We start from the raw sequence: 19,586 nt of genomic DNA on the forward strand, positions 1-19,586 counted from the left end.
CTCTAAACTAACTCTTGGAGATGAAAAGTCAACCACAGAGAGGAGCTCACCAAGGGCGAGAAGAGGCCCTGGGATGGAAGTCTGAGGCCCCTGAACATTCAAAGTGTGGGCAGAGAAAGAGGCTGCCAAGGGTGCTGAGAGGCAGTGGCTGTTGAGATGGGAGAGGGCAAGAGCAGGGCAGGGAAGATCGAGAATGGGAGGTGGGAGCAAAGGGCAGCCCCATGCAATGCTGCAGAGGAGACAAGCAAGTGGAAGCCGGGGAGGCCGCACTGGATTTAGCCATGTTGCTTCCGTCCATGGCCTTAGTTACAGCCGGGGAGCAGTGGGCTGAGGAATATATGGAGGATAAGGAAGAAGAGACAATGGACAGAAATATCATTTAAGATATTTGGCTGTGAAAAGCAAGAGACTGGATTATCTAGACAAGGCAAATGTGAATTCGAGAAAGAATTTTTCAAAGAAAGAATGGTGAACACTGTTCTAGCCTGGGAAGCGTTGTGCTCTGCTTGGAGAAGGATAGGGACACATGACGGGAAAGTGGTGCCAGGAACAACTTGAGATGTGGGGAGTGCAGTCTTCCCCAAGGGAGAGTGCAAATATCAAAATAGAGGACTATGGGCTGGCCTGGAGAGCACAGCACCACCTGCCGCAAGCATGTTCCAGGGGAAGGTACAGAGAAGTGAGGGAGTAAATGAGGGGCTGGGAGTCCCAAGACAACATCCTGAGCTCAAGTAGGGTTAGATGAATGGAGAAACACCTCCTTGGTCACGGCAGGAGCCACGAGGAACGATGAGAAGAGGATGCTGGGGAGTTTGCAAGTGAGGCCCAGTGGATGATTTCCATTGCTCTATGAAGTGGGAAGAGACTCAGTCAGGCTGAGATGGATCAGGAGTTTGGAGACACAGAGTATATTCATTAATTATTTCCTTGTTATTTCCAAGACTTTTGTTATTTCCAAGACTTTCTAATCAAGTCTGATGCTTAGCACGTGGCACACTGTTATCCATAGAACCACCTCCTCTGATCCTCTCTCTCCCCAGGCCAAATCCATCCTCCCTCTAGTTCCCACAACCCTTTGTACACGTCTCTCTTATGGCTCCAACCATATTCATTATCCAAGTTTTGGGGAAAGGCCATTGAGGATGAATGCGGATGGTGGTAAAATCCAACCAGATTAGTCTTAACTGCTGTGGCTCTCACACAAGTACCCTGGGATCCTTCCAAATTGAATTCAAACTCAGTTTGGTTAGGGTCTTCCAGGGTTTTTGTTACAGTGTGCAGAAGGTGACCGCTTAATACCCTTTTCAGAGCATTCTTCTTTGAGGTCATGTGAGAGGGGCGCTGTATTGGGAATTGTAATATTTCCAAATAATGGTGCCCATGGTTCTCTGATGAGTGGTCCAAACCTAGACCTGAATGAGCATTCATCTTCTCTTCCTCTCTCCCTCCTCCCTTTCTCTCTCTCACAGACAGACACACTCACACACACTCTAAGTTCTGGGAAGTGCAGTGTACATAGTTTGCTCTGAGAGGGTCCTCGTGGCTAAGAGTAAAGACAGTCAGCATTCTAAGGGTTCCAAAATGAATTGTGTGGTTGAACAATGACAACCAACCCCCTTCTCTTTTCTTCTTTCCCTAATCAAATTAATGTTCTTTATAAGCAAATACATCATAGATATCTACATACACAGAGAGGTTACAAGAAACATCAAGACTCTGGCAAGGGTTTCCTAGGAATCACAAGAAAAAGAGCATCTTCTTTGAAATATTGACTCTTAGGATTTAGCGGGGGATTGGGAAGATTTGAGGTTTATGGTTAGTTCTTTAAAATGATAGAGCAGAGTCAGGTGAACACCCACTCCTAGAAGACATGAAATATCCCCGTTCACAAAATGGGTTAGAGGAGTTGCGAGTAAGATGATTTAAAACTGGGCCAGGCATGGTAGCTCATGCCTGTAATCCCAGCACTTTGGGAGGCCAAGGCAGGTGGATCACCTGAGGTCGGGAGTTCGAGACCAGCCTGACCAACGTGGAGAAACCCCGTCCCTACTAAAAAAAAAAAAAAAAAAAAAAAATTAGCCGGGTGTGGTGGTGCACGCCTGTAATCCTAGCCACTCAGGAGGCTGAGGCAGAAGAATCGCTTGAACCCGGGAGATGGAGGTTGCAGTGAGCTGAGATCATGCCACTGCACTCCAGACCAGGCAACAAGAGCAAAATTCCCTCTGAAGAAAAAAAAAAAAAAGTGAAACCTACATTAAGCTTCCTTTAATGAAACCCACCTTATTCTATCAAAATTTAAAACACACACATAACTTTAATACAGCAATTCCACATGCTAAGTGATATAGGTATAGGGATATCCACTATAGCTTTTTCTTCAACAGCAGCAGAAGGTTGCACTTTCATAGAGTACCGGTTAAATAAATGACCTGCATAACAGAATACTATCCAGCCTTTAAGGGAGTGGGAGAATGTTGACATGGGAGGACCTCCAAGATGTATCAATTTAAAAGTATGGTGAATAGCATGAAAAATCTGCTCTCACTTCTGTATGGAGAAATACATATGCAATTATATTTATAAATACAGAAGAGTTTCTCTGAAAAGATGGACCAACACTGGTTATAGCAGGTCCCCTGTAGTGAGGAATGAGATGGCTAGGGGGAAGAAGAGGGTAATTTTTTAAATTGTTTCTCAAATGCATACATTACCTCTCAAAATTTTTTATGACAAACACCCTCTTCTCTCTATTAAAAATGTGTTTTTATATCAATTGTGGTACACTGAAGTTCAAAACGCATTATCGTCAAGTTGATTAATTTCTAGACTATCCAGACCTAGACTTGTTTTTTCTCTCTTTCTCAGCAGAAGATGTGGGTGGTGTTGTCATTTAAGTGTATAATACTGAGCAAGTCAGTCATCCATGTGGACTCAGATTCTTCATTTGAAAATGATGATCTTAGACTCAAGATGAATTCCAAAAAATATCTTGCTGGTCTAAGGTACTATCATTATATAACTTGATCATGCATATTTGAAAATAAAGCAATAAAGTGACAAAGAGAATCTGGGTGGATGTCAGAGGGTGAGTTCTGGTGGTGGCAGAATTGTAGACAACTACAATTTTCCCAATATATTTCATCGTTTGACCACTTTATAAATTCCCTTTCATTTCTACTCCATTCAGCTTTAAAATACCCAAGAAACAACAAAAAAGGCATATTCAACTGAAGAAATTTATTTACTTTTTTTCTAGGTACATAGATGACATAATTATAGACAAGTTTTGATACATAGGAAAACCCTTCTGTCCACCTCTCTTTGTGCTAAATGAATCATCACAATAATTTTTACAATTTTTAAAACAATACACAGCTTTCTTGGGCTGAAGCAATTGCAAGAACATATTGGTACTGGTATATTACAGCTACTTACAATGTTTTTAAGAACAGCAATGGAGAAAAATAAGTTATTTAAATATTGATTTCATATACAGAAAGTGCAATGTTGTTAGTTGTTATATAACTTGCTCGACAGTTTCTTTTTTCTATCAATTTTAAATCAAGATAACTTGGACTCAGACTATTATATTTTTTTCTGAAAATAATACAGTACACACATGGCAGCAGTGACTTGGTGAGTTGACCTCTTTTGCTGCAGTTATGAAAGCAAACTTTACTATGTCAGGAACTGATTTCCAATAGATTAGTAATTTCCAATTTCACCCATACCTGGGGGTTCAGGACAGAGAAAAGGGCCTCTAACTAAGGCAAGGCCATGAAACAATATCTTAGTTATCTGGGTACGTAAATAGTACTAGTTGGAGCTGACTGCATTTCCTTCCAGACAGCTTTGAAGTGAAAATCATACACAATGTTATGTGTAGCTACCTGAGCTGAACTGCCTTTCCAGGTTTCTTTTGTGCTTTCCAAAGACAACAATTTTCACCATTACTCAAAATTCTGTACCAAATGCAACTGATCAAAACTGGATATTGCTGAAGCCTACCACCTGTTCACTAACGTCCACAGGCAGCCTCAATCCACCTCAGTCAAACGTCACACCCAAACATTCAGCTTTTCTCAGACCAAAGTAAATGTTTAAAGAAAAAAAAAAAGACCAAACGCTAAATATATTTTAAAAATATTTAAACAACACAATAAAGTAAAAACAACCTCAGACCCCTCAGACTAGACATTCCCACTGAAAATTCTTTGTGGTCCCTGAATTTGATTTTCTATGCAAAGGCATTGATTTCCAAAGCAGAGTGATAAAAATATGGTTTGGCATTCTCAAAAACTCCAGAAAGTTCCCTCTTCTGCTGTGACTTTCACTTAAATGAAAATCCTTCATTGAGAATGAATCAAAACTTGAAAATTCACATGAGATTTCTCCCTCTCCTTTGTTACCTCTTACACAACTTTTGTGTGTTTTTTTGCTCAGCTTAAACAATGACAGGATCTGTCCAAATGTCAAGCCGAGGTATTTTGAGAGCAGGAAGAGAAGCCTGTCTACAGCACCCGCCTCCACCACAGCACGTGAAATGCATTGAACGCTTTAGCTATACGAGAACCCTGCAGCTTCTTACATTGCAAATAGGCTAGGCCACAACCCGAGAGGACAAACATGAGCTGTTTTTAAGAGTTCAATAGAAATTTGGCAGCTTTAGCTTTTTATTCTACATTTCCACAACTTCTTCACATGGCATCTTATAGAAGATGAAAACTATTAAAGAAACATGCATTCTTTTTAAAAAATGCATACTAATGCATGAAAAAAATACATCACCTGAGAATGTCTTTTCCCTCAGAAACATGGATGCAGACATAAGCAATATGCTAAAGATGGCTAATTTATGAAATCACTTCCCCTCCAACCCAAGGAAAATTATTTGTTTTAATAAGTAGATGAAATATTATAAAACTTTCAATCAAGGGCTTTGTGGTCAAGGTGTTTATATTATAAATGATTGCCCTTTATATTATAGATGATTGCATTTGATGCTTAAAATAGTGTTCATGATAAGAATGTAAAGGAAAATCATTTTGTAAGCAATGGAAACCTTAATAGTGTGTTAAAATTTACTGTTTGCTAGAAAACCAGACACTAGACTAAAAGAGGATAGAGGCCAGGCGTGGTGGCTCCCACCTGTAATCCCAGCACTTTGGGAGGCCGAGGGGAGTGGACCACCTGAAGTCAGGAGTTCAAGACCAGCCTGGCCAACACGGTGAAACCCCATATCTACTACTAATACAAAAATTAGCTGGGTATGGTAGTGGGTGCCTGTAATCCCAGCTATTTGGGAGGCTGAAGCAGGAGAATCACTTGAACCTGGGAGACTGAGGTTGCAGGGAGCCAAGATTGTGCCATTGCACTCCAGCCTGGGCAACAAGAGTGAAACTCCATCTCAAAAAAAAAAAAAAAAAAAAAAGAGGATAGAATGTGCTGAAATCAGTTGTAAAACAATTTAAAGTAGCAAACACTTAACACATGGCTAATGTGGTTTGTCTGGCTCCATACTGAACCTTTGTTTAAATTAAAAGAATTATCTAAATAAAAAAAGAAGGATAATAGTATTAGTTGTAATACTGAAAAGACTTTTAGAAAACATCTTATAAATGACTTCCCTTTTTAAGAACATCTTTCTGAAATATGCAGCCTCACAGTGACCTTTTGCAAAGATGATCCGTTAACTGAGGACTGAATTTTGGGATGGACATGGTCAGGATTCCAAGTCAATACTGCAGCACAACGACTCACACAGTAATGGTAACGATACTAAACTGGTTAAAACAAAAAGCAGTTACTATGAATAGAGACACACACACGCACACACACACGCACACACACGATATCTTTGTGAATTTCAGATAGTTTTGTACTAGATTTGTAGTTAGCTTAAAAACCAAAAACCAACATGAAGTGTGTGGCTGATGAATACCTCTACAAAATAAGCCATGTTAAAATGAGACCATTAGAAAAGCCTACTTTTGCTGAAAACATCCCAGAGAGGTTAGATGTCCGCTGAAGCTGAAGATGTGGAACTACTATGGTTACAGGGTTGTGGACACTAGTTAGATAACTGCTTAAAAGCTTATATTAAGGCAAATAAAAGCTGATTGCTAGAAAGCAATTATGAAAATGTCTCTTGTTTATCTAAAGAAGAACAGGACTTTTTTGTCCTGGTGCAGCCAGATGTTCTAACTTTTAAACAAATAAGCGTGGTCAGTAATGTACAATAACTCTCAAGTCTGTTCCTTTGGCCTAGCTAAGCCCTTCTGGCCCTCGGGCATCCTGCAAGATGACAGACAGAAGGGCAAGGGTACTATCAGAAATGGAACAGGCTGCCCCCACTCCTCCCAGCCTCTACCAGCACACAGAGACAGACTGGAGACACAGCATTCGCAGCCAGTTGGCATCTTGATTCTTTTGTCTTCTGAAAATAAAAATAAGTGCTTGTCTTGTCTTTGGAGGTCAAAGAGAACCGCACTGATTTCCTTGAGGGGGCTTTTCTGGAGGAGAGGATCCTCAGTCCTGTGCCAAGGTTTCACGCTGTTTGGCCACACGCCAGGCTTTTCTTCTGGATCTGGTCTGCACGTCCAGAGATGGAGGAATTGCATCAGCATCATATGCACAGTGAAAGGGTGGCTCTTGTCCAGAGAAGCCCATTCTGGGCCTGGCTACATGGCCTCGGGGCCTGGCGGCAGTTTGAAGAGTCTGGCTGCAGATAGGAGCTTTCTTATGTGTCTCTCCTCTGTGATGCCGGCCTCCTGAAGGCAAGTGTGGGACAGAGAAGGCACCTGGCTCAGTGTGCTGAAGCCCACGGTGGAGAGGGTGCTGGCATACATGGGCAGACCGATGGAAATGAGCCAATCTGACACAGACGAAATGCATCCAGGAGAGATGGGCTTTCGGCAGATTTCTGTGAGTCCACCACTTGGAATCTGGATAAATTAAGAAAGCAATATATGATAGAAACGCTTCATGTGTCATCGGAGGACTGCTTCATGTATGTCTAAAAGGAACAGCACTGAAATACTGCATTGCTAGACTATTATCAGAAAGCAACAATGGAGTGAGTGTCAGAGATCAAGACTAGCAGGAAAAATTCTTCTCTAAGATGAAACAAATCTTTAAGGAAGTGTTCCACAAGGTTCTCGAAGGTGTTTGGAATGAGATCAAATCCCATTTATGTCTCCAAGTCTCCAAACTGTAAGCATTTACATATTCTGCTATTTTGTTTCGCTGTGGATATGCTCTTGACAAGAGCCCTAAGGTAGTCTGAAGGGACAAATCTGGGGGATGGTGTGAAAAGTAGCACTCAATGGGTAGGGTTTTTATAAAGGAGACTTGCCACTGTAGTTTGAATCTATGTTAACCAGAAAATTACATATTTAGTCAATGTGGTTATAAAGAATTTAAAATACAATAATATCATGGGTTGGCTGGAACAGGGAAATGGATGTTTTTTTTTTGTTTTGTTTTGTTTTTTGAGACGGAGTCTTGCTCTGCCGCCCAGGCTGGAGTGCAGTGGCCGGCTCTCAGCTCACTGCAAGCTCCGCCTCCCGGGTTCACGCCATTCTCCTGTCTCAGCCTCCCGAGTAGCTGGGACTACAGGCGCCCGCCTCGTCGCCCGGCTAGTTTTTTGTATTTTTTAGTAGAGACGGGGTTTCACCGTATTAGCCAGGATGGTCTCGATCTCCTGACCTCGTGATCCGCCCGTCTCGGCCTCCCAAAGTGCTGGGATTACAGGCTTGAGCCACCGCGCCCGGCGGAAATGGATGTTTAACCTTGACTACTGGGTATATAAAGGGCCTACACCTTTCAGAAAGGTGATTTGCTAACAAGTGTGAAAATCTTTGGGATTTTATACAGTTTTGATGAAGCAAACCCTCTTCCAGGAATATATACTCAGAAATTAACCTTTAAAGTCTACAAAGGTTTATTAACAAGGATGTTCTTCATTACATTATTTAAAATAAAAGGTTGGAAAAATCTAAATGTTTTAACTATGAGACTCACTACTAGAGTACACTAGAATACTTTGAAATACAATAGCCATCCCCCCTTATCCACGGCTTTGCCTTCTACAGCCTGAAAATATTAAATGGGAAATTCCAGAAATAAACAATTCATAAGTCTTACATTGCATGTCATTCTGAGTAGTGTGAGGAAATCTCATACCATCCAGCTCTGTCCCATCTGACAATCATCCCTTTGTCTAGCAAATCCACACTGTCTACACTCTGGGCCCCGCAGTCACTTAGTAGCCCGTGGTCATCAGATCAACTGTCGCAGGACTGCAGCACTCACATTCAATCACTCTTATTTGGCCTTATGACGGCCCCAAAGTGCAAGAGTAACATGCTGGCCATTTGTGTGTGGCAAAGAGAAGTCATGTTCAAAGTGCTTCCTTTAAGTAAAAAGGTGAGAGTTCTTGACTTAATAAGAAAAGAAAAAAACATCGTGTGCTGAGGGTCCTAAGATCTATGGTGAAAACGAATCTTATATCCATGAAATTGTGAAGAAGGAAAAGGAAATTTGTGTATAATATATACAGGGTTTGGTACTTGGCAAGCTTTCAAGAGATCCACTTGGAGGTCTTGGACCATATCCCTCATGGATATGAGGAGACTACTGTATTGATAATATTAACTTTTTTTTTTTTTTAAGTAACAGAGAAACAGATTCATGATCTGATAATAGCAAACAATCAGGTTTCAATACTATACATTTACTATTATACATGTGCAGAGAAATGATTAGACAGAGTTTTAATGGACAAGTAAAAATTGTGTATATTTATGGTGTAAAACCTGGTGTTTTGATAATTGTGGAATGGCTAAATCAAGCTATTTAACATATGCATTACCTCACACACTATATTTTGTGGTGAGAACACTTAAAATCTGCTGTCCTAGCAATTTTCAAGTATACATTGTTATTAACTGTAGTCACCATGTCGAACAATAGATCTCTTAAAGTTATGCTTCTAACTGAAACTGTGTCATTCAGACGGATTTTATTTTATTTCTTAAGAGATGGGGTCTCACTATGTTGCCCAGGCTGGCATCAAAATTCTGGGCTCAAGCAATCCTCCTGCTTCTGCCTCCTGAGTAACTAGGATCACAGGTGTGCACCATCATGCCCAGCACTAGAGGGATCTTTAAAAAGTTTTTTACAGTGTTGGGATTACAGATAATTTTCATTTTTTTTTCTTTCTGAAAGTGTATTTTTAAATATTTCTAGGCTGACCACGTATTACTTTCTCCCCAGCTGTCTCCTTTCCATAGCTACGCAAGCCCTTGTCTACTTGGCAGTTGTTAGTATGCGCATTACTAAGCGTGATCACTAAATGTGCCTCAGGAAGCTGGAGAACCGTGGGCTGCTCACCGCCATGCGGTGCTGCTTCCGAAGCTGCTTCACCCGGATCTGGTCCATGTTGATGGCGACGTCCCTCTCAGGCTGATCCAAGTCCTCTGCGTATCTCTGCACCAGGGCTTCAGGAATCCCACAGCGGCCATGCTGCCAGGGAGAACAGGAATGTGGCATCAAGGGTATAAGGATTTTGTTTTTCTTTCCCTAAGATACACCACATATAACGTAGGGTCTCACTGTCGCTTAGACTGGAGCGCAATGGTGTGATCATGGCTCGCTGCAGTCTCAAACTCCTGGGCTCAAGCGGTCTTCTCGCCTTGACCTCCCAAAGTGTTGGGATTGCAGGCGTAAGCCACCGCGCCCAACCCAAAAGTTTTAATTTGAAATGAATATATTTTCTTTACTGGACAGGATAGATGCTTTAGAGAGAATACTTTTACATCTTTATCTTATAGTACTGATGAGCTCTAGGAAAGTGTTCTGAAGCAGTTAAGGCAGCACACAATTATTCTACACTTTTCAGGCCAATGCCTTCACCTCAATCGGATCATTTTGCAAAATATAATTCCTCTAATGTTATTGAAGAGTCTTCTAAACTGCAGGAGAGAAGGGCTAACTTCTACTTTACAGATATTCAACTGTTTGCGTTTCATCTGCTACAAGTTATAACACCAGCTTGCTAGGCCAGCATTTACTGTATGGTCACTCTCACTACTTTTTATTTAAAGACATTTACTCACGAAATATCAAGGAGGGTCAGGGAGGTGAACGAGGCTCTTATTCTAAGGCATTCATTGTCATGAGAATTTCATAATAAAGGACTCTCAGGAATGCATCCTAATAGGACCTGTATTTCCAGGAGTAAAGTACAGCTGTGTCTCTTAGCATTGCTTTGTCCTTGGAGTCACTTGGTATTGGTAGATCTCATTTTTTTTTTTTTAATGAGAAATTATTTTTCATTATAGAGCTAAATGATTTTGGTACAATGAGGGATTTTATATTATCTTTTTCCCATTACCCATACAGATAACTATAATACAATTATCACATCTGAATAGGGTTCTATAATTTTCAAAGTATGTCCACATTTATTTGCTTCTAGTAATCCCTCTAAGAGGTCTTCATGCAGGTTATTTTTAACCTCGATTTACCTACAGAGAGATGAAATGAGAAGGTGTCAATATCTGAACACATGCATGTCAAGTACGGTGTGGACACGTGGATTCAGGTGTCTCCTGTCCACTAAACCATCCTTCTCGGAAGCCAGTCTGGGTCCTAGTGATTCTCCCTGCGAAGTAGAGCTGCCAGAAACTAAAAGGAAACAAGCAAGAGCGAAACAAAGAAGACTCCAGCGAGGCTATATTTTCATTTAATCTGGAGCCTGCGCTCCCTGTTCTTCAGAAGCTGCTGGCTGTGGATCATTCATTCCACTCTCTCAGAGCGGCCCACGCTACTGGGCTGGCTACCGGGCTGGCTTCAGATGTGGGTTCATCTCACCTGGCTGCCTGACTTCTACAAAGGCCTGTGAATGTGGTGGGCCCAGGACCTTTGATACCTTATCAGAATACGGCTCCTCCGTGAGATCGATGCCTTCGGCATGCAGCTTGTTTTCGGTAAGCATTTCCAGATCCACTCCCCGGGCACAAGAGACCTTCCTGGTCAAAGCCGGGCCCAGCTTCACACCGTGCTCCTGGAGGCTTGTGTTCTCGGGGAGCTCTGAGAGCCAGGGGGGCGGCCTTGTGCTTGGTGGGCTGCCAGGCGCCTGCCCTGAGAGAGGCCTCGGAGCCAGTGCTGGGGGACAGTCGCTAGGGCTGGTGGGGCTGGTGGGGCTGCCCCTTTTCACTGGCAGGCAAGGTGCATCGGGACTGGGGAGGGTCCCACCGGGGCCCATGGGAACAGGGTGGAGTCCATTAGCAAGGCGTTCTCTGCTCTTTTTGGCAGGAACAGGTGGAGGCTGTGATGGAATTTTGGGTTGCGTTCTTGCCTCAGGGACCCTCTGCTCAGCATCTACCCCTTCTTTGGTGCCCAGGGGATGGTGTGTTCCTTCAAACTCGTGTCCTATTCTGTGGCCCTCCAGAGGTGTCCTTGCTAAACTGTGTTTAGCTCCAGGAGGCTGAGCATCATAGTTTCTGGGCAAACACTGAGGGGGTGACAGGCTGCGACCAGAGGCTGCGATTGAGCCCTCCAGTTTCTTAGTTGTCAATTTCTGAGGTTCAGAAAATCTCTTGCTTTGGGTCAGTAGCAACGCATTGTCGATGGCAGAGTCTCGCTCCGGGGGCTGGGCCTTCGTGGAAGAGGCAGTCATCTTCTGTGGCACTTTGGGTACAATCTGAGGGGGCGGTTCTGTCACCTCAGTAGGCACATCTTGCTCAGCACCAGGCTCTGCTTGAAGGTCATCCAGGGAATGGGATCGAGGCCAAGTGTCCACAGTCTGGGGGCCCTCGAGGGTCTCACAGCTCCGGCAGATGGAAACTGGGAGGCTTCTTCGGTTTTTATTCAAACCAGTCACACTAGGTGGGTCACAGCTCTTGGATGTGTCTGGGGCGAGGCCACCACCCAGCCTGCCCTCCTCCTGTCCCTGCTTCCGTGCATCTCCTGATTTCGTTAAAGGCAATGTTGGGTAATTGCCCAACTGGTTTCTGCTAAAAGACTTCAAGTTGGGCTCAGCAGACGACTTGGCAGATAGGAGGCTAGCTTTCCGAGTCTTGCCTGGGAGACAAGGGAATATTTTACAATCACATTTTAAAAGCAAATCAATCAAACAGATGCATAAAGGTGTGCTAATGTAATTGAAATCTCCAACTCCCACATCCTATTGTTCAATTACACTAAAGACATAAAATCACCATTTATGACATTGGGTGATAGAGGGTTATTATTGTTCCATTTTTATTTTAGAAAGAATTCTTAGTCTTATTAAAGAAATCAGGAAGACTGAAATTAATTGGGTTACATGGGAAAGAAATATGCTGTGTCAAGCAGTAAAATAACTCTTGGTTTAAGTCTGTGCCCAGCTGCAATTGATGTGGAAAGAGGGTGATCATCATACCGCATGTTGATGGCATTTGTTGGGTGAGCACAATTTCTGAAGGTCATGATGGAAAAGGAGAGCTGGACTGAATTTCAGAATAGGTTCTAGAAATGGTATCCCCTACAGAGTGATCAGTGAATGCTCAAATCCCACCTTCCTTGAAGCCCCTCCTTCTAATAAATGTATCCTAGAAACAATCAACCAACCTGGGCACAGACAGGTAAACTCATGTGAGTACTTTGCCAAAGAAAATCTACAAAATACTGATAAAGGTTTAGGTCCCAGCAAAGCAACAGTCCTGGTTACAACGGTCAGACTGATAACTGAACTATCAACCAGACATAATCTACTTATCTGATGACTGGTAATTGATATTAAACTTCTGCTGTTGGATAAGCTTTGCCAATTCATGGGCCACGCAACATGCTGAATGCTTTGTTCTCATCAGTACTTACACGCATGTGCGTGCGCGTGCACACACACACACACACACAGATTAACTGTCCCTTGTTATGTTTTTGGTTAATAACATGTTTGTTGTGTGCTTTGACCCTGTCCACCTGTATGTTCCACAACGATAAACACCAAAATGCTACGCATCTGTAGGATATTATTGTTTTTACATAAAGATCATCAGCCTAGTGCTACTACTGAAGATAATGACCATGGTCCTACTTTTCATTATTAGAAATATCATCACAGATAAATGAAGAAACACCTCTTCAGAAAAAAAAAAATCGCATCAAATTTTAAAAGTAGGTTGAAATAGAAAATTATTAGAACTTCTTTAGCATAACTTTTAGGAATATGACTTTCTTTTCCCTTAACTCCCAATATAAAACTATACATGTAAGTTCCATCTTTGCATTCTGCATTATATTAGAAAGATCTCTGAATTTACTTTATGTTCAAAGTATGGTTTGCTAGCAATCTAGTTCTTCAGCAAGTACACATGAATTCATTTGGGCGTGAAAAATTCTGCCAGTCTGTGAGATCCTTACCAATCACCAACAGCTGGGGGAATTAATTTCCTGGAAAGTTTTGGATATGAAAAGGTTATTAAGAGAAATAAAAATTCTTCAGAACCTACATGAGCTACACAAGGATTCTGACATTTACGGAAACTGAGGATGTACTGGGATACTAGGTGGGTTTTGCATCCTGTCTTGATATATTCAGGCTACCTGAATATTATATATAGCTTGGGGAGAACTGCTATCTTCCCAAGTTGATAGAATAGCAGGACGTCATGGTTGAATAGCAGGGCGTCATGGCTCAAATTCTGAGGTCCCCAAGATGCTTCTTAGAATTGGAATTAGAGTGAGGCAAACAAGGTGCCTGGAGGACAAACTCTAAGGAGGTGACTGCCCAGAGCCACATGAGTGCAGGGCTGATACCCGAGAGTGAGCACGCTTAGGGTTTGCATCCTAGACACCCACTTTCCTTTCCTTAGCCCTAGTTCTGGTGCCCACAATGGCTCTCAAACTATTTTTTCCCATGATTCCCGGTAAGAAATACATTTTACATTCAACATGTAGTACACAGAGACACACATGCATGCACACAACCGCAAACACACACACAGACATAACTGAAACAAGGATTACAAGTGACAGTGCTAACAATACTAACCTTTATCTTAGAGGATGCTCTCTGATATTTTGTATTCGATTTTGTCTTACAAAACTGCTGTCCATGACCCACTAAATTGCTTTCACTACCCACTAATAAAGTACAGCCTGGAGTTTTAAAAAGTTTGCTTTAGGAGGTGCTCAGCAAACATCTTAACACATGGGCTACTAGATAGGATTCCAATGGCTGCTAAAAACTATCAAACCTGGGCATTTTTTGTGACGGCCTTCAAGAGTTTGACAGAGATCTAGGTGACTGTGGCAGCGTGAGCTCTTACCGTTGTTTCTCATCTTGCTACAATGAGAATTCTGGGGTCACAACAGGAAACCACAGAGCCATCCACAGTAACGTTTAGCCCACCTGACCCCATACCACTTAAGACTCCTCTTCTGTTTGAGACAAGTACGTTTTCTGAAACTTCATACTGACTACTTCCTGACTGGCTGTACAGAGAGGCCACAAACAAGACATGTGGCCATCCAATCCTTCTCTCCTGCAGTAACTGCCTTGACACTCAGGCCGTGCAGCCGACGCATTTAAGACACTGCTGCTGGTGTAACCCTGATGGATGGTCTACCTGGTAAATTGTTTTCCTCATGGACCTAATAGCTCCCAACACTCAAATGTTGGTGTTTATTGCATAAAGAAAAGGGCATAAGAGACACACAATTTAGGTTTTACGGCTGCAGGTATTTTACACGGAATTTATTAACCTCACCCAGCAGCCAGGAGAACAGATAGGGAGGCTAACTTGGACTAGAATGGTATAGAGGTCAGAAAGGAAAAGATGATTGCTGAGTGCATGATAGGAATAGAATCGTCCTTTTGCAGAAAACTGTGCTTTGAAATCAGTAATTGTCAAAGCAGGTTCCCAGCGACTCATGCTGACACTACCGTTTTCCAGGTTCTCACTGCTTTCGTAGCATCCTGAGTCTCGGGGTGAGCATCCACTCAGGCCCTGGCTGTCAACAAGCAGCTTTTCCTGGGATCCTGACTGGTCGCTGTTACCTAGAGGAGAGAACACGGCACGAAATCAACAAGGGGAGTGAAAAGCAGAGATTTCAGAGTCAACAGATCTCGACTTTATTCTCAGTTACTGCCCTGAGCTTTTGGAAGAGAACAATTTATCTTAAAATAGATGAGATCAAAATGAACTACTGTCATCACAACTTTTCTTCCAATAAAGTAGTCATCGCACAAAGATAAGTTTGGAGAGAGCACACAGTTGGAATATGTTGACACCTTTTAAGTTATGCAAACAGAAGCTCTTAAGTTATGCAAACTCCAGCCTTGGGGCTATGAGGAAAGGAGAAAGGCAGAGTGTTGTTTCGGCAGTGGGGCTCCCAGTCCCTTCTGAGTGATGGCACCATCGAGGAGAAGCAAAGAGAGAATAAACGCCCCATGCACAAGGTGAGATTGGGTCATACGTTTTTTGGAGATCCATAAAACTTGTGCTGGAAGATAGTTGTGTTGCCAACTTCCCAAATTTGGGAGTTAATATTAAAGCGTCAAATGAAATAAATTTTATTAGCATTTAGGAGCATTCTTAGCCCTCAGGGACATGTGCTGAGGGCTCTTCTATTAGCTCAGCAGGAGTAAGGCTGGCAAGAGGAGGCACAAACCCCAAAACTGAGGAGAGGCCAGTGGCAAATCTCCTTTTATTTTTGTTGTTTGGGATAAGTTAGTGGTTGCTCTTCTTTTCTGCTTCTCCCTTTGTCTTGTGCCAGCACACTTCTGTCTCCTGCATATAAGTAAAAGCCGGGGAAAGCTTAGGAAACCCTCCAACTTGGAGGCTGAGTAACAGATACATGGTTGCTGGTATAGATAAATGGATGACCGAAAGCTGAACGTCCTCATTCCGAGTGGATAAAGAAAATGCAGTACCTCTATATACACCATGGAATACTACTTGGCCATGAAGAGGAATGAAATAATGTCCTTGCAGCAATTTGGATGGACCTGGAGGCCATTATTCTAAGTGAAGTAACATAGGAGTAGAAAGCCAAAATCCACATGGTCTCACTTGTAAGTAGGAGCTAAGCTATAAGCACACAAAGGCATACAAAGCGATACAATGGACTTTAGAGAGTCAGAAGGGGAACGGTGGGGGGAGTCTAGGGATAAAAAAAACTATATATTAGGTACAATGTATACTACTCAGGTGATGGGTGCAGTAAAATCTCAGAATTCACCACTATATAATTCATCCATGTAACCCAAAACCACTTATACCCCCAAAGCTATTGAAATAAATAAAAATAATAATAAAATAAAGAGAAAAAAAAAGGAAGACCTCATTCTGAGGAAGGCTTTTAAAGAGAAGCATCACTATTTGTCAATTGTGCCTCAACAAAGCTGGAGGAGGGGAAAAAATCAAGAGCAGCATCAGACACTTCTGTTGAGTGAATCTGCCCCCCAAGGAAATCACGTGGAAAGCCGTGAGGGTCTTCAACAACCCAGAAGTATCAGCCGGCATGTTGTAGAAAAGGCACGTGGAGCCTTACACGGGACACTGAGGTTACACGCAGATCATCTTTGCATTATTATGCAAAGTGCTTGGTCACATAAAACAGAAAGCAAGAAAACATTTTCTACATAAAATAGCTAGTTGCAGTGATGAATCGCTTTATTTTCCTTTCTTTTCATACCCCACCAGCTCCCCCACTCCAACCACATACACAAAGAAAAAAAGAAATCAATAAACCAGAAATGTGATGCCTTTTCTCAGGTCATCAAAATAAAAATGTGGGGAGGCGGAAGGCTCTGGCAGCTCTCCAGCTGTCCGTTCACCACTTCCTGCTTGCATTTCTCACAGGGAAAGCATTTTACAGCCCCAACTGCAGCAGAGATCCTGGCAGCGTAAGTCCCTCAATTAGAATCCCAAATGAAGAGTGCTACTTTTAAAATGACTAATGAAAAATTAACTAATTAGAAGCACAAGAGCAAATACTGTCCCCCCGACCACCTAAAAGTGGAACATTCTAGAGCAGTGTCCTCACTGTGTGGAAGAGCCTGTGGCTTTGCAGTGGCCTTTGTTCTAGCGTAGCATGTTATTTAGAAAAATGATGCTTATAAAATGAGGGCTTTGCGCTATCCATTACAACCCAGGGAGAGGAGTCAGTGTACTCTGTCTCTGGTGACACGGTTCAGTGCACCACAGTGGCCAAAACAGACTCCAGAGTGCTGGCCGGTGGGAGTAACACAGAAGACCTGCTCCTGCTGCAGCATGGAAATATGTGCTGTGCCTGCATATTTGGGGACCCCAGCCTCACCAGACACAGCAGGATACCTGAAATTATTTTGGAGAGGGAGGGGATCCATTCTGTCACCTGAAAACCACAGTTCTATTTATAGACCCATGAGGCATAAGGAAGGGGGCTAGAATCACTGTCTATTAGGGAGAAGACGAAAAGAGGTGAGGTGCCTCTCCTCTGTAGTGCAGAATCAGGACCATGACCTTTTCCCACACTTGTTAGCATTGGTGCCTAGGTACAAAGGATAAGAAAGAAGACGAGCTAGAACTCTGAAAATTCTCATAGTCAAATCACAGCAAAGTGCTAGGTTGTGAGGCTGAAACCCCATCTGAGTATGACCTGAACTTCAACCTGAAGGGGCTCTGCTTGGGCTAAGCTCTCTCTGCCTCCAGCCTCACCAACCCCCCCTCCCCCCGCCCACACAGGGAGAGAATATGCTAAGACACCTATGAATATTCCAACATCAAAAGGTAGTGGTACCCAAGGGCACATACCATTGCCTGGGGAGCAGTTGCTTTGGGAAAGAAGAGAAGGGAATGGGAGTCTCTGAAAGCAGGACTTTAGATGGGCTTACGCCATATTTCTTAAAATGTAAGAAATGAAGAAAATATGGCAAAACATTAACTTCAGCATGTACATGTGTATGTTTGTTTTCTTTTTGCCTGTACTTTTCTGCATGTTTGAAATAATTCCTAAATTAGAATTCTTATACAAGTTATTATTTATACTTAGAAATGGCTAAGACAGTAAACTTTAGATTATAATGTACTTTACCACAAGTAAAAATTCTTTTAGCAATTTGTAAGACACTTTCATCTGCCACACCTAAGATAGTGGGTCTGGGCTTGGTGTAAGGAGCAGCCATCTGACAATCAGAGTCTTTTCCCAGTGGGGTTCCCATATGAAGGCTGGCATTTTTCCCATACTTTGAGGGAGGCTGGACAGGTCTGACTTCCAAGTAGTGCTGGAAATGTACTTTTTGCTCTCAGTGATGGCTAAGCTAGAAACCTTTCAAGATCCCTACATATCTTCAAAGATCTCAATAGACCTCTGCATCTCTCTAGTGTATAGAAATTTGGTTTGACAGAAACCTATCATGTTTCTCTAAGTTATCAGTTAGAGGCACTACTTCTTAGCCATGATGACTTTAACTGTATTGGATGTAAAATCCTATAATGCTAGGAAAAGTCTGGACCCTGACTCTTGGCACTAATGGGTACCTCTGGAACCTTGAAGGCTTTGTTTTGGAACCAATAAAAGGAAGTACAACTTTATATATCAGGGAAGTTCTAAGCAACAGAGCAGAATAGATCCATAATGGAATGTTTGAAGAGGCAAAGAGGTCTTCTTCACCTTCCAGGTTAGCAACCTGATGGATAGCCATACCCTCCTACAAAATACTCCCTGGTACAAAAATCTCAGGATGTGATCCCAGGAGGAACGATAGGTCTGAGCCAACATGGCATGGAAGAGTCTAAGCACAGATTCCTGCCTTACACTCAGGAGTTAGTTTTTCTCCTCCAAAGCTGTGGATGATAAAGGAAATGTAATGGAGAGTACATATAAACCAGTTGTTGGTTGCATGTGGAGGCTCACGCCTGTAATCCCAGCACTTTGGGAGGCCAAGGTGGGCAGATCACCTGAGGTCAGGAATTTGAGGCCAGTCTGGCCAACATGGTGAAACTCCATCTCTACTAAAAATACACAAATTAGCTGGGCGTGGTGGTGCATGCCTGCAATCCCAGCTGCTTGCGAGGCTGAGGCAGGAGAACGGCTTGAACCCGGGAGGTGGAGGTTGCACTGAACCAAGATCGTGCCACTGCACTCCAGCCTGGGCAACGAGAGCAAAGTTCTGTCTCAAAAACAAAACAAACCAAAATAAAACAACAACAACAAAAAACCCAGCTGTTTTTGGTGACTGAGGAAAAGCAAGTGGGCTATGCTACTTGGCAGATGTGATTCAGAACAATAGATGATTTAATATTGACTCATACTAATTGAGCTGGTAGGCTACACCAGTTACTGTGCAGGCTCTTTATACACAACCTGGCCACAGACCCCAGCGTGTCTCTTGGGAATCAAATACTTAAAAGAATGTTAACACTGCCCTTTATAAAGTGATATTAACTATGAATCACAATTGTCTCCAAATATATCCCTGAAGGCAGCCTGTTTATCTTAGGCTCAGACATCTATCTGATGGTGTGTGTTTCTCTAGCTTATCAGTTCATTTAGAGGGACTGTCTATTTAGCAGAAGTGAATTTCTTTTTTTTTTTTTTTTTTTTTTTTT

The 19,586-nt window shown here is 42.5% G+C and overlaps 1 protein-coding gene across 2 annotated transcripts in view; it reads right to left on the minus strand.

The window, feature by feature from the left end:
- Positions 1-3,218: 3,218 nt before the first annotated feature.
- SASH1 (SAM and SH3 domain containing 1) overlaps positions 3,219-19,586 on the minus strand; it is a 213,625-nt gene continuing 197,257 nt past the window's right edge. For both annotated transcript variants that reach the window (XM_017889951.1, XM_017889952.1), the window contains 4 exons: positions 14,936-15,049; positions 10,934-12,087; positions 9,394-9,525; positions 3,219-6,944 (listed from right to left, as the gene is read on the minus strand). In XM_017889951.1, coding sequence (XP_017745440.1) covers positions 6,681-6,944; positions 9,394-9,525; positions 10,934-12,087; positions 14,936-15,049 — 1,664 coding nt within the window. In that variant the 3' untranslated portion in view covers positions 3,219-6,680. The remainder of the gene's footprint in view (positions 6,945-9,393; positions 9,526-10,933; positions 12,088-14,935; positions 15,050-19,586) is intronic.

The sequence above is a fragment of the Rhinopithecus bieti genome, unplaced genomic scaffold (genome assembly GCF_001698545.2).
Source record: "Rhinopithecus bieti isolate Rb0 unplaced genomic scaffold, ASM169854v2 scaffold_18644, whole genome shotgun sequence".
NCBI classification, from domain to species: Eukaryota; Metazoa; Chordata; class Mammalia; order Primates; family Cercopithecidae; genus Rhinopithecus; species Rhinopithecus bieti.